Source organism: Enoplosus armatus, chromosome 20 (genome assembly GCF_043641665.1).
Source record: "Enoplosus armatus isolate fEnoArm2 chromosome 20, fEnoArm2.hap1, whole genome shotgun sequence".
Lineage (NCBI taxonomy): Eukaryota > Metazoa > Chordata > Actinopteri > Centrarchiformes > Enoplosidae > Enoplosus > Enoplosus armatus.
This window is the reverse complement of record NC_092199.1, coordinates 9271099-9298419: the sequence shown is the minus strand read 5'-3', so window position 1 is coordinate 9298419 and position 27321 is coordinate 9271099. Positions and strand designations below refer to the sequence as shown.

The window sequence follows — 27321 nt, the reverse complement described above, 5'->3', positions numbered from 1 at the left end:
CATTTTGCCAGAAACAATCCATGTTTTCTTGTTTCAGATATATGAACAAAATGATTCTGTGGCTACTGTGACTGAAGACAGGTGAGAGGTTTTAGAAGGCATGCGCCAACGCCACGGTGACCTCTTCCTCTCCAGGATTAGCACTTATTTGAAGAGGCTGGGTGAAGGAGGCTGCTTTCATCATACAGGCTTTACCTGCTTCCATACAGTAGTACACCCACACACCCAAAGTGAGGCTTGGATTGCTGTTTGAGTCCTTTATAACAGCTGGAAGTTTGCTTGAGATGGAGAGGGGCTTCGACAGATCCACAATGTCACCAGTAACCAACGGACTTTCTAGCAGCCACTCGTTACCTGTGAAAACAGGAAACAGAATTTTGTAGTCTGAATGCTTTCAAAGGGACAAAATCAACAGTCTGATACAATCTGGCTACTAAATAAAGACATAAAGTTTGTGCACAAAACTCGGCTAAATAGTGCTAATGTTTTGTTTGTAATTTAACAAACAAGAGTCTGCAGCCATCCTAGCAGATCTGTGAGGCTGTACTCACAGCATTGAGCTAAATGCTAACGTTGTCATGCTCCCAATGATAACATTTGCTAATAAGCACTAAACAAAAAGTACAGCTGAGGCTGATGGGAAGGTCATTAGTTTTGCAGGTATTTGGTCGTAAACCAAAGTATTGGATTAATGTGTCACAACACAAAACCACAAATGTCAACCTGCTGGTGGCGCTAGATGAAGAGTTAGGCGATCACCAAAGTCATTAGGATACGCCCTCTGGGGAGCATGAATGTCAGTACAAAATCTCATGGCAATCCATCCAATAGTTGCTTAGTGGGGGACCAACCCGACCGACTAACTTTGTCATTCGCAGAGACACAACACTAGCATGGCTAAAAAGAAAATCAATCGTTAGCTTGGACCCAGATGAGTCACAATGCGCCATGTTCTGAAGGGGCAGATGTGTCTGTATGAAAACATCTGTCAGGCATCTAAATTTATGGTGAAGCGTGGCAAGGTGCACCCTGTGTACAAGATTGGCTCAAGTCTGAGCATTACACAGCACTGCTAAATGGAGTCCTCTACAATATAAACCCAAATCATCCCACTGAATCAGACGGAGCGAGGGTGGGGACATAAATTTACTGAAGCACAGGGGATATTTTTAGAAGCACATACACATCTAAAGAGACACGGCCACTGAAAGATAAATGAAAGTCGAAAAAGAAAAGGCTAGAACTTCATCTGTGAGAAAATATTATGCCAGAGAGACCGTCAAATCCATGCCAGCGGTGATTAATGAAGCTGATGCCTAACATGAGGTCCCAGGGAAACCATTTCTAAAAAGGCACTAAAAAACAATTTAAATCTGCCGTGCACGTCTAACATGATCCATTAAAATTCCTGCCTCTGCTCTGATCCAATCAGCATGGGTCTAGACTGGGTATAATCGGACAGCGGAGGATCACGTAACATAGCCTGGTGGCTAATTATGTGAACCAAGGCACGTCGTCTTATCAAAATGTTTCTAAAAATAGCCTGCTGATATCACTGGCTGCATGCTGCATCGCTCAGAATGATGGAAACACTTTTGTTTCAAACGTAATGAACGCACCATCAACCACATGATATCTCAAATCACTTCACACTCGATCCTGGGGTCAGACTACTGTTGATTACAATTTGAGAACACTGGATAAAGCCTTTTGAATAGCATTAAGCAGTTAAAATCATTTATTAAATTGTCTATGCCATGTATAACCTCACTAGTGCTTTTAAAAGAGTCCCTGACTGATCTAAATATTCCTTCGTCCCTCAGCTGAGAACTATAAATCCTTGTTGTGGGCCGGCAGAGTGAGAATCTGCTTGCTGTACAGTGAAAATGAAGGTTAAGCATCATTCACTTCTTTTTTTTTACAGACTCATGGATCACAGAACAAAATAAAGCACAGTTGAAGAGGTTGAGAGGCTCACATCCAGAACAGGGTCATTATAAATGTTGAGAACAAGTTTCTCTGATTCTGACGCGTGAAAAATAACTTTTACTTCTAAAACCTATTGAAAACAATATGAAGGGCCCATCCTAAATATATATTAATCATGTCTTGCACAGCATGAGTTTGGGCAACCGGAAAGACAAATGCACTTTCACAAAAGCAGCCAATTCCTGAAGTGTGGAAATGGCATTTGTCTGTTTTCACTGTAACTTCCTGTCCTCTCGCTCAAATCCCTCCACTTCTCCTCCATTAACCTTTTGCACCAGATATTTGTCAAGTCTTTGTCAAATACTGCCATCTTTTCAGAAGTGACTGTTTGCTAAACCCCTCCCCCGAACAGCGATTGACCAATCATAGCTTAGCAGGCGTAACCAGCCACAGCAGGTCTGTCAAGCTTTGGGTTTCTCCACATGTTGTGGTGGAGAAACCGGGGTGTACACGGGGCTGTAGCAAAAGCATATCAAGATTTTTTTAACCTTTGCGAATGCTTTTCAGCTAGCAAATTGCGATAAAACATGCTAGCGACACGGCGAGTTGCGGGCCAGAAATGAGTCACCCTTTGTGTGAAATCGAAGACCCATTGCTTTGAAAATTACTAAGAATTTCTGCCACCGTTATAACTGTAAACTACATATTTGCCATGCGACAACGGAAAACTTAGCAACAGTAACAGGGTGAGGCTTAGCAAACGGTCAAGACGCCTTTCACAGGTATTAAGTCAAACGTACTTAGGATGAATCTGAATAAAACATTTACACGCGTGACATTTGTAACAATGATTGAACTCTGTCTCACCCTCAGCTGAGAGAGCCCAGCAGCTGGGGGCCTCGTCAGTGAGTTTGGTTCCTTCTGGAAGCGTCAGGGTGAGTGACATGACGAGAGTCTGGCCTGCAGACACGGCCACTGGCAGCATTTCTTTCCTGGCAGCCGATTTAGGCAGCGTAGGGGCTTTGGCAGGACCCGAAGGCTTTGAAGGTACTGAGTCTGTGCAGTCCATGGAGATGGGGAACTGGTGAAGGAGAGACATTTGGATGTTTGGATTAAAGAGGAGCAAAGAGAAAGCTATTGACACTCTGTCCTTTCTTTGTAGCCTTTTATCCAAATTCTTATAGTACAAAAGCTTTTAAAATAGATTAATGACACAGACGTGGACAAAATGTTTAGCGCTTTGTCAAGGTTGGAAGTGAGCTTTTCTCTCTCTCTCACACACACACACACACACACAGGTCTGACCAGTGAGACAGTCTTGGAGGCCAGGTCCAGAACTTTGACTTGGTGGTTGTTGGTATCGGCCACGTAGAGAAGCTTGCCGCTGTCACCAACACAGATTCCTCCCGGTTCATTGAAGCAGGATTGGCTAAATTCAGGGCCCAGAGTTTCTCCAGCCTCTCCAGTCCCTGCTAATGTGCTACACTGCTTTGTCTTTGGATCCACCACCTTGATCTGAACATAATCACACATAGACCCAATCAAACAAAAAGAAAACCAGGGTTATTTAAAAAAAAAAGAAAGAAAAAAAAAGGTCAGGTCCTTTATGTTGCCTATATGGTTTCACATCAAAAGGAGATACACACTTTGTATCCACTCAACAACCTAAAGGAGCCCATCATGATGACGGAAGCATCAAATGTGAGCACACTACAGCTTTGAACTGCCTTGTGACATGGAACAGTTACCTTGTGGTTGTAGGAGTCGGCCACATAAAGCAGGCTTTGTTCAGGAGCCCAGGCAACACCGAGAGGATGCTGCAGCTTGGCGCCAACCCCTTTACCGTCTACATCCCCGAAAGCAAAAAGGTTCTGGTTCAAAGAAGACAACACATTAAGAAGAGATCAAATGAAGATGTAAAAACGTACAAATGCCCAAACTGAAACTTGTGACATCTATGTCTGAGCTCAACGTAGGCTAAAGAACAGAATGTCCAAACTAAACTTAAAACATGTTCATTTTTGGAAAGAGAAGAAATGGAGGCCTTTTAACCATCAAGATAACAGGTATTCTTCTGAAAATCCAAGCTGAAGCCTTTCCCCATAGACTGTAAATTATTAGATTTCATATGAAATGAAAGTAACATTGGTTTCATTATCTTAAAGGTTTCTGAATAATTCATACGAGAATGGTAACACAAGAATTAATATGCCACATTTGTAAGAAACACCAGAAAGATACGTTTTTGAAGTTTTGAAGAAAAGTACAATAACATTAATGATAAATGTCATTAAAATACTACAAAGGAGAACATTCTCTAATTATGGGGAGGAAGCAAATTGTGAACCGCTCTTAGTGCTACAGATGGTTTCAGGCCAACATGACCCAAACAGACTATTACATTCAAAACTATTACACCCAAACAACCAATTTGTGAGAAATGTAAAGAATTGAAAGAAATAACTTTTAATTCTGTATAACTCAGCTCAATAAACAAAGAAAACAAGATAACAATCTTCTAAACAGTCTCATGATTCTCCCCACAGCTGCAGAGTTCACCCACCAATGGCAGCTGAAAAAGAATATCAGATCTTTGGGAAAATCTGTTATTGCGCAACAGAATCATCGCAAACACCAGCAGGTTCACTCGCGCTCAGATGATCTTCATCTTCACCGCAGGAGTGTGACCTATGTTTCAAGATTGTGATGCAGCTATTAGCAGAACAGTGATAATGCTCTGCAGTGTGAAGGATGTGCCCGAAGTAATGCTGAAGGAAAAAAGTTTTTCGTGGAAGTACTGACTGGTACCTACTGTAATGATACCTAAGTTACAGCTAGAAGCCGTTAGCTTAGCTTAGCATAAAGCTAAGGAAACTGAGGGAAACAGCTAACCTGGCTTTTTCCTCAAACTAACAATGTAACACCTACCAGCACCTCTAAAGCTCACTAATTAACACATTATATCTCGTTTCAATCCGTACAATAACCAAAATGTGGTTGCCTGGCAACTCCAGGACATCACTGCATCCCACCAAGAAATAGTCCAGCACATAACCCCCCAGTAAAACCACAACTTGTTGTACTTAGACTTCTGTTTTTGTACGAATTAAACAAACAAGATATAATGTGTTAATTAGTGAGCTTTTAGAGGTGGAGCAGACTACTTATTAATTGCTGATTCACCCCACTCATGATGAATAAACTGTATATGAATCTCCAGTTATATTACTCCCCATTCTCATGGGCGACTACCAGCTTTAGAGCTCCTGGGACCTTCCAAAAATACACCAGTGTGGCAGAACATCAAAGTACTACCAAAAATTGTTTTAAGGATTTGCTTCAGCAACAAACAAGAGCAGATGTGTTTATTTATGGATTTATTTTTTTAAAATCAATACTTTCTATCTATAAAGAGAAAACCCTGAAACCTTGTGAGTGCCTCAGAGTTATCCAGAGCTTTTGTGAAACATTTTTCTTGAGTGTTTTCCATGGCTGGAAGTGTGGTAGATTAATGCGTAGGTTTTACAGTGCGTGTTGATGGATGGTGAGCCAGGTACAGGACATATTATCATTGAGAGTACTGCACGAGAAGTTATTCAGGTCTTGCAGTCTGCTTTGGGAGGAGACTTTAAATTTCCTCTACCTTCTGTTCAAGCTGCTGTTCTCTGCATTGTCTTTAATATTATTAGATAAGAAATTCTCCTTTTACAGAAACACTAAAATGGACAAAAAAGAACCCTAACCCTTACTAGGTATGAGACAATTTATAGTTTGTTTCAAAGTAATACCATTGGGTCTCTCTCTCCCCCGACCAGCAACTTCACGGCTCCGTCCTTCAGTGCCAGCGTCCGGATGGTGCTGCTTTCACTGTCGGCCACATACAGGCAGCTCCAGGGCTCCTCTGGGGCTGAAGCCAGGCCTGAAGGCTGAGCAAAGCCAGCCTTGTGGGGGTAGGAGTTGTTTCGGTTCTCCTCGCTGCCGCTGCCTGCCCATCGCACGCACGTCCCTGCCTTGGACTCACTGTTGTAAAATAGAAGACAACGACAAAACTTTTTATCTATCATAGACATGGCTTCTTTGATGATGCTAAACTTTGATTATTTCTCATGATGTAGATCCACTCTGCTGGAAATGTTTATTTTAGGTTACTGCTGACATATTATTCCATAACTCTTGTCATTGATTTCCTGTGAAATGGCCGACGAGACATAAAACAAGTTATGTGGGGCAGAGTTTTTATTTGCTTTTAATTCTTTTTATTCGTAGAGAACAGTTATTAGTGGCTTTGAAGGGTGGTGGCTGCCAAGTGGCCATGGTGGTCATGTATGAGTCTCTCACCTTCCTTTGGGAAGTTTCCCATCTGCTAGGAACAAAGCCCAGATCTGGTGGGTCCCTGCCATGGCTATCCACAGCACGTTATCTTCCACACCGCCTACACATACAAGTCATAACGCACATACAAAAACACACTCTTTGAGTTGAGTAACAGGAAACGTGCCGTGTCACTGCTTTTGGCAGTCTACCAGTCACTCTCAACATCATCCAGAAGAGGTGCTAATATTTGTCCTAAAGGTAAAACGTAATTGCCGTTGTGTTTGTGAAGTTTACTTCGAGCTATGAAAAATTATGATCTTATTATAAATAAACATATCCATTATTTGTAGACACAAAATAAATATCTCTACTCATCTACTGATTTTAAAGCAATGTTATTGTTTGGTGAGGGCTGGGTGTCAGAAATGCATCTCTGCAGGCCTAGGTGACGGCAGCCTGTTTGACAAAGGCCATATGCCACCTCAGATGCGCTCCGCAGAGACAGTACTGTCATCATGATGGATACACATACAGTATCTCAGTTGTATTTTTAATGCTTCTTCTTCGTCACATCTGGTGGACTGTCATTTGCAACATTTGACAGCTGTGGCACCTGACTCACAGCATCAAGAGGTGCAGGGTCCTCTTGATTTGGTCAGTTTAATTATTCATACATACACACAGTGAATAGCTCATGAATATGCAAGTGAGTGTCTGGATGTACTCTCAGAGGACAATGTTAGTGGAGTTAAAAGGTCTGATACCACACCCTCAGACCGTGTGGTGATGTGCAAACCAGCAGGCTGTGTCATTCATCAACCTGTGCAGGAAATGTGACTAAGACTGATTACCTCTTGCGTACAGGCTGTGAGCAAACGCAATGGCAGAACAATTGTGCTAATGGCGGTAACATTTCTATAATTCATCGTTTGAAAATGCACAAGACTGTAATCAATCATTCAATCACCATTCCTCTAAAATGCAAACTGACAGTGATGAGGACAGTGCCAAAATAAACAACTCTGTCCAGGGGAACACTTTCATCTTCTGTTTGATTTAAGTGAGTACACAATGTTACAAGGATAGTCCAACACGTGCTTAAATTTGACTTCAACTACAACTGCCGGCTCTTGCAACACCTGAGGCTCGAAGAAGCACTTAAACGCCTAATAGTAAACAATGTGGCAAGGCAGTTGTAAGAAAAACAGATGACACAATAATCTAAAGTAAATGTTTGTTTAAAATCCTTTAAACTTTTAAATACTGTATTTTGACATAGCATCTCTGTGTATGGCAACAATTATTTCAATTTCAAATCTGCTGTCTGAATGCCAACAGATGGCAAACACAAGACATACACTAACACTTCTGTTATCTGAGAGATTCAGAAGCTGAGTTAAAAAAGCTTCCTGCTTCGATAAAAAAAGAAGGCACTGTGTGGCAAATATTAAAAAAGATTAACAATAAAGGAAGTCTGAAAGCCCGAGGCAAAAATAATAAAAGCAGAGCATTTTGAGAGGACTGATTTTGGCTTTGATTTTGAAGTGGAGGTCTTGGATTACTTTGTGAGAATATAAAAGACCTTGTCAGGTACTTCACAGTAGTTTGTGACTTGCATAGTTTAGATTTTTGTCCTCAAAATTTTTCAGTAGACCTAAAATTAGGATTTTGCAAATAGGTTTATTGAGTATCCCCCCCATGAATTAGATCCTACAAAAAAGTCACCTCCAATAACTTAATTAGCCCGTTCAATTTTCTATCCACCTCTGAGGATCCCTAAATATTATGTGTGATTTGTGCACTGACACCTTTCCTATTCGCTATCAGGTTCAGGAATACTGTTTGAAAAATGAAGGACATAGATGTACTTGCTCCCAGTTTGTCCTGTAAAGCAATTATGAAGAACTTTTTTAAACTGTAATATATTGAAACTGATCTGTTTTGAAGGTGGATCTGGTAAAGGTTGGAGGCTATAATATTTTGTGTGTGTACAATGTAATTGTATCTTCAATCTCTGTCTTTTCAAAGCGGATGAGATGTAGACACTTCACCTTCACCTCAATGTCCAGCCAGTCTGAGACAGAGGGTGTGACCGACCTCTCTCTCTTAGGATTTATTGATCATATAGCAGCATGCAGAAAGAAAACAAACAGCACAATAGAGGAGATTCTGTGTGGCAGGCGGTGGGAGCAAGGGCAGACACAGAGGGCAAAGACAATAAAATGCTGCCCTTCAAGTTCCAGTCCGACCGCACCACAAGACTCACCGGCAGCTCCAAGAGTCACATCCCAAGGAGAGCTGATAGGCTGCTGAGGTCCCAAGGCCCCACCCTCTTTGTCTGTGCCTTGAGAACCTACTCCAGCTAGAGTGCTGACTCGTCCCTCTAACAGGTCAATCTGATAGACACAAACACACAGAGACAGGCATAAATGTACAGATAAACATCAAGAGACATCAAATTGAATAAAAAATATACTACCTTTCGGATCAGGTGGTTCTCTGTGTCGGCCACGTACACAGTGTCCCCTTTAATGGCCACACCCTGAGGGGAGTTAAAGGACGCCTCGGACAAGTCGCCATCTTGTCTCCCACTTTCAGGTCCTGGGACAGAAATGATAATCCAACGACAATTATGATTCTGGGTTCGCGCCAATACCTCACTTAGGTCATTTTAAACCCAGAGGTTTAGTGTTTTTCTATACTAAATGCACCAAAGATCTTTAACGGACTCTTTAATCAGCCAAGATGAAAGGACAGAAACACTTGCACAACATGGATACATCCCTGATGACAGATCAGTTGGCTATGTTTATGTTTCACTGTCATAATAAAGCTTTGCAGGGAAATTTATGCATCTTCATCAGACCCGGCTTGTTCAGGTATTTAACACTTGTTTTGTGTGAAACTAAACATCTGTGGTCTCATGTGCTTCGTAAAGACATTGAATAGTTACTAAGGAACAGCAGTTTTAAAAGATCATTTTTATCTTCCCTGCCTAAACTCTAGAAAAACAAAAGATATGACGGATGATTTTATGATTACTTTATGTAGGCCTACTTGCACAGTTACAGCTGGAACACGGAGGGCCTTTCATTTCTGTAAGTGGATTCACTATTGAAATTTGTGAATGTGGTCCATTTAATCTAATGTGCTCATACTGCATGTAACTAATTAGGTCAGGGAGATGTGCTCTATTTCAGAGTTAAATGGAGGACACAACCTTCTAGATCACAGCTCATTGACAGTTCATTATAGACAGAACAAAAACAAAAGACATTTTTTAGGAATTTGTCCTAATAAATACCACCTTTAAGATTTGCTTTGAACTTCTTACGGAAATATAAATGCATTAAATTTGGGTTGAGGTCATCCTACAAAAATAATAATACAAATCCTGCATCCCCCCCTCCTCATTTTGTCCACACTTAGGTCAGTGCCAGTTCCCACAGTGTACTAGTCCCTGCTGTTGCCAACATCTCTGCTGGTCTACGGGACAACACAGACTACCATGTGGTTCCTCTGAGGGTTGTTGAGGCATGCGACTAATCTAAAAATATCAATAATGCAGACTGTAATTATTACAAAGCAAAAAACAATACTTCATTTTTGTCCACAACACATTTAAATTAGCACATATTATAACAACGATTTATGACATTTCATTTCAGCATTTAACACATTAAATATTCACTCCACCAAGTCAGAAATGATGTATTTGTGTTAATTGACTCAAGAAACACAAAACTTAAACTGGGTACACCTTGATTTATACAATTTACACCCCAACATATGGCATACCTCCACCCTGTTTCCTGCTTCTTACCTCCTATGACATGTAACTGCTGCCCAGTCGAGGACACCACCAGAATTCGGTGATGCCCAGTGTCCGCTATGGCCAGTCTTTTCTTGCTGTCGTCTATGGCCACCTTCCCAGGAAAAGACAGGACGCTGGGTGGCAGGGAGTCTCGGTACAGCTTGATTCCCACTGTGTGTGTCTTCAGCAGACCCTGCTCCCCGTAGTGACGGAGGGCGCTGTCAGTAAAAAGCATCAGCCTGTCGCGGTGGCCCTCGCCCACCAGGGAGAAGAGCAGGTTGCCACGTGGGCCCAGCAAGACCAGCGTGGGCCAGCAGGACACCTCCAGTTCATGCCAGAGGCGCGCCTCGCTGTCGTTCACCACTGGGTGGCAGATGTCATAGCGGAGCACAGCGCTGCGAACGTTGTCCACGACCTTTGAGGGGCCGATGACAAACACACAAACAACAATTAGTAAAGAGCTGTGAATCTGTTATCTATAATAAATTATTTATCAATTAATCTTTCAATTCATTTCTTGATTATTCAATTAATCATTTTGTAGATAGATAACAAAAAAGTAAAAATGTTGATTATAATGTCCAAAAATGTATGCTATCATATATAAAAAGAAAAGCATCTGTGTGCGTCAAGCACATTGTACCGTCACGTATTATTGTGTGCCTCATAAAGAATAAGAGAAAGATAGACAGTATTGGGAGGATTTTCTGAAGATCTGAGCATGTTTTCTGGTCTTAAACTGATAACAAAAATCATTTTAGATATGATAATTCTGATAAATACCATCCAAGCTGCCAAAATCAGACTCTCATGCTGGTATACTGGTATTACAGATTAATGCTGTGGTGCTTTGATTTCTTGCTTGGGCAAAGAGTGATTCATTTTGAAAAAGGACTGTCTTGCATCATACTCAAATCTAACAGCGTGCCCATAATCACACATATTTGCCGGCCCTTTTCAGTTATGAAAATGCAGAAAGAAAGAACATCCAGACCAGCCTACCCCAATGGTAAAAATGATGATGAATGCTGTGAACACTTACCTTTTCATTGGGGAATTTAGCCGAGTGTACACCAACAACAACCAATCCATCTGAGAGAGACATTAAACAGAGACACAAATGCTAAATATAAAATATAAACAGCCAAACACAAAAGTGCAGTAAGCGGTTTGACTTAACTGTGCTCACAATCAAAACTAGCTGTTTCCAAATTTTCAGGACATATTTTTGCTTTTTGAGAAAGGCAGTGTCTGTCAATGTGTTACTTAACTGATTGTGTGACAGTGACTGGAAGATACACCGATGGATCAAACTTGCGTACATCTAGAAAATATTTCCTCTAAATCAACGTGTCAACAAGTTGCATAAGCCTGATCAATAACACGTTCAGAAAGAGAACTGGGTGGAAGAAGGGAAACTGATGTAATTTTCTACTGGAAAAGGTTTCAGGGTGTTGTTTTGTCATCAAGTCAGTGACCCTTCAACATAATATAACGTCTTCCTGGAAATGTCTTAGTGTCTCGAGGCTGTAAATGTTTATCTCAGTCATTTCTCAGTAGTCATTCAAAGACTACTAACACTATACTAGTTGTACAGACAATGAGACAATTGGTTACAAGCGGATGTTCAAATATTATGCAACTGAATGGCCCAAAGGTGTGGAAAACACATGTTTGTTATGCTCTATTTTGAACAGACTCTTTCATAGTACTATAATTTGTGCAGAAATGGCCTTACATGGCAGATATCTCGCCAAGTTTCCTTCCTGTTTCCCAATCAGTGTGGCACTCTCTGTTGAAACACGGTCACTTTTGTGCTCATGTCATTCCTTGATTCAAAAACACGACAATACTGTATGTAAACAGGGCGGAGCAGCAGAAATGCCAAAGCTACCTCGTCATTCTGAACAAACTTTATTCACATGGAATCAAGCATGATCATAATATTTTCAAAGAATATTAGAGTTGGATTATATGTAACTGTTAACCCTTTAACACCCAAGTGTCTAAAGGAAAAGTTTACAAGAATTTAAATGACATTGTTTGACTGCCAGACAACCTTAAACATGAGGGGACACGTTATTTTTAAGATTTCTGTTGTATGAGTGAAGTTTAATCTATCAATACACATATTACATGTTGATATTCTTTAACAAGATACTTATTACAAGCAAGTTCTACTTAACGCTAGAGTCCGGAGGGCAGAACAGTCGGTGATAAAAGGTTAAAATACAAGAATGATGTGCAAATACAGGCAACAAACTGAAAGTATAGTATATCAATTGCAATCATGAAAAAAGAGAACTTAAAATTGGGCTCATACCCACTCAAATGAGCAAATAAATGGTTTACTCGTATAATTAAGATGCATACAATCACTTTAAGTTAGTTTGTTCATCTCACACAAAACAGGCAAAGTGTTTATATTCCAATTTAGATTTCAGCGAAAGTCCTCCATAAATGGACTCTTTCCTTTACGTTAACTCACATCATTGAGCCGCCCTCAACAGAAGTAAAAACACACAATTCCAAACCTTCAAACTCGCACTATCTGCAGAGGATTTCGTCACTCATGGCCTCTGCCAAGCAGTATAGCACCAGCACAGATTGCAGTGACGATGGGTGGGTGGGTGGGGGTGGGAGGGGTTGAACTGTGGGAGTGACTGGACAGGGTGGCTCCCACACCTCACTGACCAGAGCAGCAAACAGAATGTACCCATAGCAGTGCCAAAGATAAGGCAAGTGCGATAATATGTGGTGGCACTGCAGTGTGTGTGTTCTGTGTCCCGTCTGGCTTACAACTGAATTTCAAGCTGCACAGCTTCCTCAGATGATCCCTTGAAGGGCCAGCAGGATGCCGGAGTTGGTCGGATGTGACTATGCTTTACATGGAGCGGCTATATAAAGAGTCATACAGTGAACTACAGCAGGCTACAATTACGGGCCCCATAACACTGCAGTGTGGAAATATTTTTAGTTACTGTCTCTTCACAGCTGAGATAAGGGCCCTCACACTCTTGGAAAAGAGGAGGGGAGAAGTAGAGTTGATGTACTACAGCTTCTCTGCCCCAGTGAACTTACACATGACACAGCATGACAAATAATAAAGGCACCAATGGGACTGTGTACCCTGAATAAGCCCTGGTAGGCTGCTGCCTCCTGCGAGGACCATTATAACTGTACAGTCTGACTTTAAGGAATACCTAAAAAAAAAAAAAGAAAACGTGCAGTCTGGCAAGCCAATTCTGCTTTTTAGGAGTACTCATTTTTTTAATAATTTGGCAGAGGAGGAATGAAAATTGTACTAAGCAGGATTTTCTCTCACCTACCTTATGTACTTTATTTTACTGTCCACCAATTCAACATGCAGAGCAAAAGAAAGGTAACTTGCCACGGGTAGATACTTTTTTAATTCACCTACAGCTAACTATAGCTATAATCTAACAAACACTGGACAGGGACTAATAATACCTTTGTTTACACACACTGGGCACAGTTAAATTGAGACTATACATTTTACTGCAAATCCCATGAAAATACCAAAAATACCAAAGCAAATTCCTTGTATGTGATGCAACTCGACAGTTTGAAGGATCATAAGGACACCTGACTTGAATTGAATTTTACCCTGTAGGATTTTTATAGCTATCTGGTAATGCAAGTCCATACCTTTGACAGAGTGCTTCTTCTCTAGCTGGTGCAGGTCAGGCAGGATGTGCATGCAGTTGATGCAGCAGTAAGTGAAGAAGTCCAGCAGCACCACTTTACCAGCCAACTCCTTGTTCAAAGACAGAGGCTCCTGCGTGTTCAGCCATTCCAAGCCTGGAGCAAATCACAGAGTGGAAAATGATGCTGTCATCTTATTAATTATGTTTAGTCACAGTACAGGCAAATGCTTTACAGTGCCCATCACTGTACCAGTATATCTGCCTGGACTCATACTGCATTAATGTCACATGGGAATAAAAGTTAATGGATCAAAGCAATGACTTGGAAGTGCTCACAGCTTCAGAAGTGTTATGGAGCTATTAAATGCCATAAATTAATTTCTGTAGATCAAGATCGTGTTTGATATGTTTTTTTTATTTTTTACACTTAGCTCACAGATTGTGTCTAATTATGTTTGTCACACTTAACACACGTGCTTGATTAAAACATTTACTTTCATATTTTAGAGCATACTGAGTGTCAGCATCAAGTACATCAAGTACTACTAATACTCTACCCTCTCTATACTCTACCCACAAACATGTTTACACAGCATTCCTGGTATTTGTTCTGAATATTCTACGGCCTGTTTGACACTCTTTGTTTTACTTGTTCTGCTGCCTAGCTTTGCAATGTCTCATTAGAAAAAGAGTCTTAATCTCAGTAGCACTTGACCTGGTTAAATAAAGGTTTAATCGCTTTTTTTCCAGCTTTAAGAATGATGCAAGCACAGGCCTCGTAGGAGGAAAAAGCCTCAACATTTTATTTGTTGAAGAGTGATTACAGGTCTTGTCTGGTACCCAAAACAGTCCATATACCATGTGCTGCTGCTTCACTCAAGTTTAACGTATAAATAGGGAAATGCCCACCCAAATTATTTCTCAACCCCTTCCTTAGTTGTGTGGTGTAAAACTGAGCTGGTATTCATTTATGGTCTACGTGAAGAACAGATTGTGGCACCAAGGAAAATTGCAAAAACTGCAAATAAAATGTATCTATATTGTTATATATTGTATGTCTTAAAAGTCTCTGACTGTGCAAAAGGGAAGTAGTTGAATACATTTAAAAGCAAATGATTTGAACCGCCATTCGTGTTTTTGACCACCTGTCCATATTACTGCTCTGGAGGGTTTAAACTTTCAACACACTTTCTGTAATTAAGGTAAGCAACACCATTTTACAGTCGTGCTCCCCGGTTAGTCAGGGATAATCCCATAATTATAAAACCCAAACTGGCAAGAAATTGCCATGAGGGGTTGTTTGGGAGCCCAGTTATGATCCCATAAAACCCTGTTGATTCTGCTGTTTGTGTTCTACTGTAGATCCCCATCTACTGGTGTGAAGAGATATTGCCAACATGATGCACACCTCAACAGAGGACCTAACTGTAGTGTTGACACAAGAAGTATTAGATTTTTTATGACTGTGCTTTATTTTGCAACCCTTTTCATCTGTCAATCATGGGCCAACACTGTTCATAGTATTTGGTGTAGTTACAGCAGCTACAAAAGACAACTGTCATGTTGTTATTCCCATTGTTGTGCTGTTGTTAAAGGAACAACAAAAACCACAGAGGAAGCAGAGGTATGTCCATATGATGGTGCTATCAAAGTAAAGACTATTACGAACATGTTATGTGTATTATAAGTTAAATTTCAAAGTAATTAAGCATTTAACGCCTTATATTGGAAGTAGCATTAAGGTTCTACAGTGGAGAATGTTGACAAAGCCCTGAGAAGGACGTATATGGGCTTCCTGAAGAAATAATAACTCGGACAGAAGAAATGGACTGACAGAGCTGATAGATAGTTGCAACAAAACACACAGGAAGCACTTTTTCAAAAGTTGGACCAACACAAAGCAGCTGCTCTGAAGGTAATATGAAATTACTCTTTGTTGCTGCTTCTCTGACTGACTGTATCACCAACTGTTTTGGGAAAAGATGAGATAGCTAACTAACTTATAAAAACACAAGAAGGCATGTGATACTATGAGAGGCACATAGAGAGGGCGAAAATCGTCAGAGTTGGCTTTTAAATGCCAGGAGAGACAAGGAGAGGAAACCCTGGTTGTTCAGTATTTACACTGTATGGACATGTCGAGTCCTGTGATGAAATGCAGTGTTAGCAAACTCAAGTCAAACTGTAGAGCAACACACAGTGCTAAGCAAGCTAGATGGTCTAACCTGTCTGGAAATCGGGTATCTTCAGATCCTCTCTCTCGTCTAGTTTTTTCAAATACTGGTAGACAAGATTTTCTTTCTCTTGCTGCGTCGTAGCTTCTTCTAGGGCGTAATCTAGCTGGCTTTGAATAGGGAATAAGGTAGAGAGGCTGCACTGGGACGCCATGTTTCCAACAATAAATAGTTACTAGTTGCTGGGTGTAACGCCAGTTCTATGCGCAGGCGGGGCCTCGATGGGGTCGACCAATAGCGACGCCCGTTAGAGGACGTATTACGTACAAAATAGAACCAACCTGCTAGGTAAACTCACAACGAAGATTTATATCGGTGTTTCGACACAACAGCAAATAAATATTATCCACCAGAAGGTTTTTTTCTGAATTTTCGGTTAGCTTGACTGAATACATGATCAATAAAAAAATATTTGTAAATTCCCCAGCCTTTAACTTCAACAATTAAGTAATTCAAGTTTGCAAAATATGTGGAAGTTGCTGCTCTGTTTCTTTACTTGTCTTTACTAACGTTACATTCATCGCTGTGCTGTGGCGGTAAGCGCTAACATATCTTAGCGAACCATACAGTATGTAGCTAACGTTTTAGGGGAAATTATGATAGCTCCATATCGTAATTATTAATAACGATAAACTATTGTCGTAGCGACAATTATGCTCACAATATCAAGGACAGTAGTTGTTAATCTACTATAACGTGTATTCTTTTCGTCAACTGCGGGATGTTATCTAACGTCAATCCTTGTGTAATAACGAGAGTTTTGAGGAGGTCGTCGGGTAACGTTAGGGACGCTACGCTTTCTTTTGCTGCAAATGTCACAGAAGGACGATTCTGAAAATGACATTTGGGATTATAAACCTCTTGAGAAGAAAAAGAAGAGACACGAATCACCGTCTGCGACTGTAACTGTGACTAAGAGAAGATGCACTGTCAGAAAAACCTCAAAGAGAGACACTTCTTTCTCAGTCAAGTCAACTGACAGGGAAGTCAAGACACCTGAATGTGGAGATTGTAGTGCTGTTGTTACCACAGACGGACATAGCAGTTTAGAGGCACATAATGTAACCTCAAAGTCATCTCCTGCTAATGGCACGGTGCAAACAGACAGTGCTGCTGAGGGACCATCCTCTGGAGACTTTTGCCCCATGTGTCAGATGCCCTTTTTCATTTTGGTGGTACAGACTCAAAGATGGCATGTTGCTGAATGTCTTGACACCCCCAGGGACACTTGCACAGGTACAGACATCCATACTTCTTGACATACTTAAAGTCACTAAAAAGTGACACACTTGATACCAAATAAATTTAAAAAAACCACACCTCTGTGCAATACAGTACAATCCCTTTAAACCCTTTAAAGGGATTACCTTTATTTTTTTCTTCTGTGAATTTGTAAATTGGTAAACTACAGTTTTTTAGTTTTAGAAGCTTTTTTATAACAGTCTTTATTGTTATTATTTATTATATCTTGATTTTCTACTTATGTTTCTATTGCACTATCCTGTATGCTGCTGGAACAAGTAATTTCCCTGTTGAGGGATCAATAAAGGATTATCTTATCTTATAAAATTTCTTCCTCCCTTTCTGATAAACATAACATACAGCATCAGAAACCCCTCATCGAATTATCTACATGCATGTATTTGTTCTTTTACATACCTATTATCCTGCACGCAGGTGCACGCATGGTGTCTCCTTAAATGGAGGATAGATGGAGGAATATTCTTATTATTCTATTATTATTATTTAGTACTGTACTTCCACAAAGTAAAATCACAAGAGGTCAAAATCAGTGAAGCAGAGATATCATGGCTTTTAGGATGGGCAGAGCTCTAAAAACACCAGACTCTTTCCCATAATGCAGCTTGATTGCATCCTTCAAATCAGTATGCTGAGTCCATGTCATATCATGTCATGTCATAGTCTCTGAATATCTGTATTAACAAACAGCTTAAGCAGATTTTATATAAGCCTAATTTCTACGTGTTTTATCTGTTCACACAGAATGTCCTGATGGCCTCCAGTGCTCCTCCACCATTCCAAACCATTACAAGAAATTCAACCACACACTCCTGGCCCACAGTCGAGCAAATGGTGACACAGCCCTCCTCAGTCTGTCCCAGCAGGCAGGAACCAGCAGGAAGACCAGCTTCAGTTGTCTCGCAGGACCGATAAACAATGAGGCGGATGGCTCTGTTTTAGAGACTTCACAGGACAGTGCTCACAGTCTCTCTGCCTTATCCAACTGTAGTGTCTCCCCTCACAGTAATCACACTGGACCACCTATGTCTAAACTTACAAATGGCCTTCTTTTACTGCGCTCACCTGGCCCAGAGGATTTTAAGAAAAAGAAAGGCTGGTCGTCCTCTACTAAAAGCCAAAAGTCTATCAGTGCTTCCCAAGAAAATAGAACAGAGCTTTCATCAACTCCTGTCAAGGCAGAGAGTGCAACACAAGCTTGTGAAGATTTATCCAAAAGTGAATCTTCTCCTGACAACAATGATGCAATATCCTATTCTCCTCTCTCTGAGTTCCCTGCAGAGTGTGAAGTCAAAATGAGTGACTGTAGAAAAGCCCTTTTTGATAATGATGCATTTGAAAATGAGGCTGAAGACTCGATGGTGCTGTTCGGTGATGGTTTCTCAAGTGAAGATGAGCTTCTCGCTGAATTTATAGATAATTTGGAAACCAATAATGTGCAGGTAAAGGAGCCTGCTTCCTTAAACACCCAGCTGAAGTCAGTTACCTCATTACCACCTACCAATCAGCTCGCGACCTCTACAGGTGAAAAAGAAGCTCACGGTATATCTACCTGTGCCATCAGTCCATGTAAGAGTAGCATTCAATCTCCACAAAGTATTGTTTTAGAGCGCCTGAGAGAAACTGTTTTAAGCTCAGATAGCCTGCATTTTAAAAACTTGAATAACAGCAGTATCCAATCAGAGCAACCTCACGCAACTTCTCCTCAAGTGCCTTCATCACAAACCTCCGTTGTCCAAAGATCTCAAAACATGCCGCCTCTGAAGGGCCAGAGCAAAGCAAGTCAGGCCTCCTGTCTGAAGCAGACCGACATCGGGGTGTTTTTTGGCCTCAAACCACTGAAGGAGAAAGAGGTTGAGAGCGGACCACATGAACTCGACACCTCCTCTATTCCAACACTTGGTGAAAACTCAGGACAGAGACGACAAAGGAGAGGCAGGCAAAGAAACAGTAAGGCTGACACAACTGCAGACGCCTCACAGGGCACGGTGACTGTAGATAATAGTAATGTAGTGGATGCTCAGGGAGAAGCAGGGAAAGGTAGGACCAGAGGATGGAGAGGAAGAAGGTGGAACAGAGGCAACACTGATGGAGAAGTAGAGTTACCACGTTGTCCCTTCTACAAGAAGATTCCAGGTCAGTGAGTGACCATATATCATATATTGCTGCATAAATTTGAAGATGAATAATTTTGTAATCTAAGATATATGTAAAAATTCTACTTAGGCACAAAGTTTGTCATAGATGCCTTTCGGTATGGAGAGGTTCAGGGCATCACTGCCTACTTCCTGACGCATTTCCACTCAGACCACTATGGAGGGTTAACCAGGAACTCCACATTGCCAATCTACTGTAACAGAGTAAGTCAAGTTTTGGCTATTGTAAAATATGAATGGCTTCCTGTATGTCCTATTTAATTCAATTAGTTGTTGCTCATTCTATGTATTTTATCTGGTGGCTCAGTGCCTGATATGGTGTTTATACCCCCCCGAATTCATTTCATTTTAGTCCTGTGCTGAAACTGCATCCCACAGTTTCCTAATTCATACAGGAAGAGAGAGGAACAGTGTGCCAGTTTAGATACTTCTGCAGTTTTTTTTGTAGTTATTAAATGGCAGTCTCCCCTTCAAAGGCCTGTTAGTCCTTGAATACTATGGAAGAGATTTATTCTTTGAAGGTGCTACAACAAACTTTTTATTTATTTATTTATTTTCAAAAATCCTATTTATTTGCACCTCATTAAAAAGCTTCCCGACTGCTCTCTTCCACAGAATTCATACAGTGAATGCCTGATCCATTTGTTATCTCACTGCACTGCGTTGAGTCAGACTTAGAAGAAATTAGCGTGCAGTTGGCAGCTATGAATACCAATTTGCGAATGGCTCTGACCATATTGGAGCTGATTGAAATTTGAAAACCTTTTGTTTTTTTTGACACAATTTTGGATCATAACATTTCATATCCAGGACATTTAGTTTGTGTGGGTATCAGTTGTTTTTTCTGTTTATAACATTGTCACTGTTTCTAATGTTGCAACCAATTAATTGTGTGAATTAAGCAACACACTGAATGAATTCAGATATATAGCCAAACATGTATACATTTTTAGTTCAGACTTTGAACCTCTTTCAGGTTCAGATTAGACATATAATTTGTCTACAGTATTTTACTTCAAGTATTGTACATTTTCTCTATATCTTACTGGTATATTTAAGAACATACCTCTGAAACTAATCACAATAGATAGTAACTAGTATAAAATCTATTTGTGAAAGAGGCTACATATTACTGAAGTTCTCCTGTCAAATGGGTCATGTTTTATCTCAGTGGAGTGTGCGTTCTCTTGGGATTACAACTAAAAACAGATTTACAAGGACTGATTGAGACTCCATTGGGGGTTTGTTTGTTTGGTAGGTCACAGAAATTCAACTCGGACGCTAGGTGGGTAACAGCCCAGAAAAGTTTGTTTTATAATAATGTACAGTTTATAGACTCCAACTTAGCATTTAGTTTTTCCCAGTATGTAAGTAAACCATAAAGGTGTATGTTGGCTGACAGCTGCCTCTCCGGTTCAGATTACAGGGAACCTGGTGAAGAGCAAGCTGAAGGTGGCAGAGCAGTATGTCCACATCCTCCCCATGAACACCCAGGTCACTGTGGAGGGAGTCACGGTCATCCTCCTGGAGGCCAACCAGTGAGTCATCCACCTGACGTCAATATCAACCCATTAAGTAGCGATCGGCTACATAATAGTGGCCAAATGGTTTGTCTGGAGTGAGTGCTTCATTATGAGAATGGTAGACCAGCCACTGAAGATGTGGTTGTTGGTTTCAGCTGTTTGATGACTTGTTAAAGGATACTCAAGGGAGTGACTTCACACAAGAAATGCACTAATATAAAATGACCATAAAAAGTTGATACTGTGACCATCATCATTATCATATAAGTTGTGAAACAAGCATTTGAAGCAAGGATACTGAGGCAGATTGAATTTCAGTAGAATGTCATACTCATTTCAAATTCAGACAGCCCCAAGCTAACTAAGTAGATTGTTATTGTTTCACTGAGGAATACTAATAGGCATTTTTTAGGGAAACTCTAACTCTGTATGACAGGGCATTTTCTGCAGTCAGCTGTTTTTGAAAGTTACTTTTGATTCAAAGCCTAATTATACCAACAGTTGTGATGGCCAGTCACTACTCTATACTCTAAATTAATATATATGCCTAAAGTATTGACCACACTTGGCTTAACAGTCAAAGCCTCTAAGAAGATGCTCGTCACACAGTTACTACTTCTTTCAATTTTCACATATCCAGCTTCACCTCCTGTCTCTGTCTGTTCTCTCAGTTGTCCAGGAGCTGCCATGCTGCTGTTCTACCTGCCCGATGGACAGACAGTCCTCCACACTGGAGACTTCAGAGCTGATCCCTCAATGGAGACCTACCCTGAGTTACTCAGCTGCAGGGTGCAGACGCTCTACCTGGACACCACGTTCGTATCTGTCTTCCTCCTCTCGTACACATTGAATATACCAGTGAGGTTACCAAATGGCCGAATGACAATGGTTATATTGCACTGCTCTCAGCTTTGTGTGTATGACCTTTATGGGTGGCTACTGTAAATAAGACCCCTCTCAGCCTATGTGGATCAATAGTAGCTAAAATGTGAACACTGTGCACTTTGTTTTCACTCCATGTTCTCAGTCCTCTCACACAAGAAGCCCTGAGGAAACTCAGATTTTCAATGTAAGCTCTCTTATCCCTGCAGCTACTGCAGCCCTGAGTACACCTTTCCCAGACAGCAAGAGGCCATCAACTTTGCAGCCAACACAGCCTTTGAATTGGTGACGCTCAACCCACGTACACTCGTGGTGTGTGGATCCTACTCTGTGGGGAAAGAGAAGGTCTTTCTGGGTGAGTGTTTAGTTGAAGTTATACTTTCTGCATCTGCATGGCCTTGAGGGTCCATGTGATATACATTTTAGCACTTGTACTAATTTAATTGAAATATCTGTAATTTCATTAGAGAGCGGCAGCACCTCCAGAAATCAGGGTAACTCGCAGACACATAACATAGATGTCAAATGTTCTGGCCATCCTTTTGCTTAAAAAAAAAAAAAAGTAGTGGGAATAACATTTCCATTGATTCCTATCAAACTTATTCCTGTGGGCTGATATGACAGTGATTAATTATACTAAAAAAATGGTATGGGGTTGATATCAGTCTGATAATTAGACAGATTGAAAATTTGAATGTTTTTTGATAGCTAATTGTATTACTGGAAATGACATGGTAATTTATTCATTTTAATTCTGGGAATAGTGATATTACTCTGATGACGGAGTAAGTCATTACCACCAGCACAACTGTTGGACACACAATGTACATGCGTTTTTAAACCTGATGAGAAGATGAGATGAGTGGCTGTTTCTGTAGCCTCATATCACTACCTGACATTTTACTCCCATTGAAAGGTCACGTGAGATTAGGTCTTGTATTGAAACTGGGGGGCAGTGTGGAGAATTGTGGATTAGTCTGTTCTGAGAAGAGAGCCACTCAATATGTGTTGTCCTGACGGGGAGGCAGACGGTCCCCTGGTGACGCATGAATAGTGGTCTGTTCCACTTTGGTGTAGTGGAGCAATCAAAAAACCAATGTCACAGAAAGTGAACAACACACATTCATTCTGCAATCACCTTTGCTTCAACAAGCTCTGTATGAAATTGGACCAGGAAAGACAAAACATTTGAAAAACTGAACTCAGCCGCCTTTGTTCTCCTGTTATTCATCAAGAGTATTTGTGCTTTTACACACACACACACACACACACACACACACACACACACATAAATAAATAATAAATGATGAAATATATCCACATTTGTTAGCAGTTTGTACGATGTGTTCAGTGAAGTTGGTGTAAAATAAAATACAGGGCTGTAGTTCTTTGGAGCAAGTAAACATTTTCTTGAAAAGAAATGTACAAATTGTTTGTGGGGGTAACAACAGGAGGTTCTTAACCACAAGTATATACTGGGTCTTTTAAAAATGAAAAGGCTGAATTGCCCACATTCCTGGTTCTTACACAGACCTTGTTCTGCTTCATTCGTAGCACTGGCAGAGGTCCTGGGGTCTAAAGTGTGCCTCTCCAGAGACAAATACAACACCATGTGCTGTCTGGAGTCAGAGCAAGTCACACAACGTATTACCACTGACTGGAAGGCAGCCCAGGTCCATGTGCTGCCCATGATGCAACTCTCCTTCAAAGTAGGTGTCTCATTTTCCATTAACTGATCTGAAAAGAACAGTTATTACGGCGGGACTCTGGGCCCTCAGGAGTGTAAAAGTCTTTTATTAGAGTAAAACAACTGGCAAATATATCACATCAGACTCATGTCCCTCTGGCACTGTGTATTCACTGCCTATAAGTCCAGGTATTCAGATGAGATGAGATACTTGTGAGATGAAGGGTAATAGAACAAGCTAATATAGCAATACACTGTTCCTCATATAGTCTGCAGACCCTTCGTGTAAATGTTTCTCTTGTTTTAAGAAAGGACAAGTTTATGGACAGTTTATTTTGATGTGCAAACACATCTTTTATTCTGCTTATGGTCTATTTATATGAACATACCTGCAAGTACATAGGACAGGAGTTCAGATAATTAGGAAATGCTAATTATGATGACCAAGCACATCATCTCTCTAAAAGGATGTAAGTATTTAAATGTGCCATCTGTATAACCACAGATAAGCAGCCCCAGAGTTGGTATAATTCAAGCACCACTGAGTACAGAGACGCTGACTTGTGGGGGTGGGGGGGGGGGGGCAGTTCAGTTCAGTTCAGGTTTGCAATGAGACCTTTGAGTAGTGAGTCTTTTTGTATATCAAGAAGAGCTACTACAACTTGGACAGAGTCACCTTGAAATAAATTGATAGATAAAACTGTATAAAACCACAATGTAAGTTAAATGTTTGCTTTAACTTTATAGTAAATCGTAAGTAACTTATTGTTTTGTTTATATCAGCCAGCAAACAAGAGATGAAAATGAATAACTTGTTTTTCATGTTTGGATGTTAGCTTTTCAAAAACACAGAGGAACAATGAGACTTGGGTTTAGTTAAGAGTAAGAAGCACTGAATCTCAGTATTTGAGGATGATGCTTCCCAGTGTTGTGTAGTAACCTGTAAAGTCTTATGAGCACACAAGATGCACAAACATGACAACAACAGAATTAGTTATATTCTTGTCTCCAGAAACTGCAGGATTACCTGGCACGCTTTTCAGGACGGTACGATCGGCTGGTGGCCTTCAAGCCCACAGGCTGGACCTTCAGCCAGCAGGTGGAGTCAGTGGAAGATATTCAGCCTCAGATCAGTGGCAACATCTCCATCTATGGTATGCACTTATCTTTTTCCTCTGACATGTTTTAGCACAGTTATTTGTCAGAAGGAATAACAAATGTACATTCACATGGGAGTAAAAAGATGCTTCTCTCTGTGAATCACAGGCAAGGAGTTGTTTTTCATAAGTAAATCCTTCTCTTTGCAGTATAAATTAGAGCTGCAACTGTAATTGTTACCACTGTTTCATAGTATTTGAAGGTCTTCTGCAAGGTTGGAGGTATTGCAGCTGTTAATGCCCTTCTCTCCTTTACTGACCAAAAGCAGAAACATATAATGGTATATAATCTTGTCATTTAGCCACATGGAGCTAACACTTGATCACAAGAGCAACATTTCTCTCCTGCTGAAAACACATTGTTGTATTTAGCCTACAGCTCCCTCTGTTGGGGGGGATCTCAAGGTTATTTCAGCTTGGCGACGAGAGGGACCATAATCAAGAGAATGCTGGGTCTCGTATCTTCAGTCATGGACAGCAGCCTCGCATTAAACCCCAGCACTGAAATGGGTCATGACTTGATTTGCCACTGCAGAATTACCCTGCTTTTCCTCCTGGCCTCTGTTTCATGTTCTTAATAGATCCATCAATAGCATCAGCCATCTGGCCTGTAACCTACAATCACCAGCTAGAGGCTTTTGCAATGCGTGTCATTTCTTCCTCCTCAGCAGTTTGTGTGTCAGTCAGGCGGAAGCCAATTTACTCTCCCTCTCTCTCTCTCTCTCCCGCTCTCTCTGCCTTGTGTCGATCTCCTCCTCCTCGCTCTTCCCAGCCATATGCTGCTACTGCTCCTAATGTTCTCTGCATGTGGGAGGATTGACTGTATACTTGAGTAGGCTTAGTTTCAGCTAGATCTGTTTAAAGCAGCGGAGCACATTGAACCTGTGGAGAAGACCAATAAGAGGCAGCAGCTTTCTGCAGCAGTCCCAAGATGTCCTCTGATTCTCTCCTCAAAAGGAAATGAGAGTCATTTGATCGTCTTAATGTTTCAGCATATGAGCTCGTGGTGTTCTTTTGTTGAGCATCTGGTCCCCTTTTGTAAGACTTTGCCCTGTTGCATGTCTGACTCCCCCATACTTTTTAGACATCTGGCTCCATGAACCAAATCTCCTCTCTATTCACTGAGCTTGATGTTCGTTAATGGAGAAATTGGGAAGAAAAATATCAAAGTGAATGAGCCAATTTGAAAGTGAAAATCATGTCTGAAAAGTCCCTCTGGTTCAGTTCTAAAACCACCACTGGCCTCTTTCCCTACAGGACTTGTCAAAGCGTGGGTTATCTTCAGGCTTATGAATCGCTCTCAGCGTGGCTGCATTACTTCTAAAGCGATAATCTGTTTTCATGTGCCGTTTGGGGACGTGATGATGACAGCCCTTCTGTTTTCTCGACAGGAATCCCGTACAGCGAACACAGCAGCTTTCTGGAGTTGAAGCGTTTCGTCCAGTGGCTCCAGCCCCTCAAGATCATCCCTACAGTCAACAATGGCAACTGGGCTAGCAGGAGGGCTATGGAGAAGTGCTTTAGTGAGTGGCTCACGGAAACTAAAGCTAAACTGTAGCTTATTTACCGGTGAACTGTGTTTGCAGCTGGCCTCTAAATCCCCTCTAACTGCTTATTGGTCATAAGAGCAAAAGCAATTCATTCTCAATACTTCAAATGCTGTATGACCATGGGGACCACATTTATTTGAACACTAATTTTATTACTTTTTTTTTTTAAGTTGCTTGCCTCAGACTACTGAGCTCATAACACTAGCATTTCAATGCAGAGCGAGGGGTTGTGATGAAGTAGGTGAACATGAAACGCATCCAGGATTAATCACATCGATATAAAAAAAAGGTCAAGTATACGATCTTGATCCAATTTATTTGGTTCTGCTTTTATGGACGATGGACTGAATTATAATGACAACTCTGGAAGCTGTTTTTTGTAAACATGACATGTATCATGTCTACAATTGGACCCGTGTCATCCAGAAGTATTATACATTGGAACTGAATTAATTGGATGCATTTACTGCCTGCTGTGGCTATTTCCAATGTTCCTCTTGTCAAGAATATACTGCAAGTGCTGCTTTGAAATTGTGAAATTTCCAAATTATCTGTATTGTTTTTTTTCTTCTACGACATCAAAGTGTTTATGCTGAAAAAAATAAACGTTTTAAACTTTTACCATGTTTCCCTCATTCATTCTTTTGCTACCTGTTCATGTTCCTTTTATTTTTAAAGTTGGCTAACTTGTGAAGCCTCAGGAATGCCTCTTCAGGCAGATGTAGTGTTAAGGAGGAATGCTGCTGTTGTGTAGCGGCTTTGAAAAGGCAAACTTGTCTTGAAGAATGTGCTGTCAGATGCTTCAGTAGTTTATCTCTGAGGCGGCAGAGATGGAGCTTTCTGAACCTCAATCTCTGTACTCCGCGTACCCCCGTCTGCCTGAGCTGTGTGCGTTCAATCAAAGGGGCCAAGAGTGAGGAAAGTCAAAATGTAGATTGTAAAGGTTTGATGTTGTGCTGTAGATCCCTGCAATATATCCCAGGGTGTGCAGTAAGTGGTGTATACAGCAACTTTTTAATTGAGGATTTGATTTTCACATTTAACACTTATAAGAGGACCATAAGAGCTGCCTGACACATTTATGAACACTGACTCTCCCTGTAAGTTTCCATCACTTGTTATGAGTACATGATTTTTTTTACACAGC

General features: G+C 40.8%; 2 protein-coding genes across 2 annotated transcripts; one reads left to right on the top strand and one right to left on the bottom strand.

Moving 5' to 3' along the window:
* On the bottom strand, nt 1-16113 carry nhlrc2 (NHL repeat containing 2). Its single transcript, XM_070927533.1, has 12 exons — nt 15951-16113; nt 13727-13879; nt 11100-11149; nt 10067-10472; nt 8723-8844; nt 8510-8639; nt 6268-6361; nt 5718-5949; nt 3678-3800; nt 3235-3444; nt 2797-3010; nt 1-354 (listed from the first exon to the last, which is right to left on the bottom strand). The coding sequence occupies exons 1-12, from the start codon at nt 16111-16113 to the stop codon at nt 92-94; spliced, it is 2160 nt and encodes a 719-aa protein (XP_070783634.1). The 3' UTR covers nt 1-91.
* Nucleotides 16114-16771: 658 nt separating this feature from the next.
* dclre1a (DNA cross-link repair 1A (PSO2 homolog, S. cerevisiae)) lies at nt 16772-26182 on the top strand. Its single transcript, XM_070927575.1, has 10 exons — nt 16772-17195; nt 17964-18890; nt 18930-19355; nt 19446-19579; nt 20795-20913; nt 21570-21713; nt 21990-22135; nt 23335-23489; nt 24480-24621; nt 26016-26182. The coding sequence occupies exons 1-10, from the start codon at nt 16772-16774 to the stop codon at nt 26180-26182; spliced, it is 2784 nt and encodes a 927-aa protein (XP_070783676.1).
* The last annotated feature ends 1139 nt before the right edge of the window (nt 26183-27321 follow it).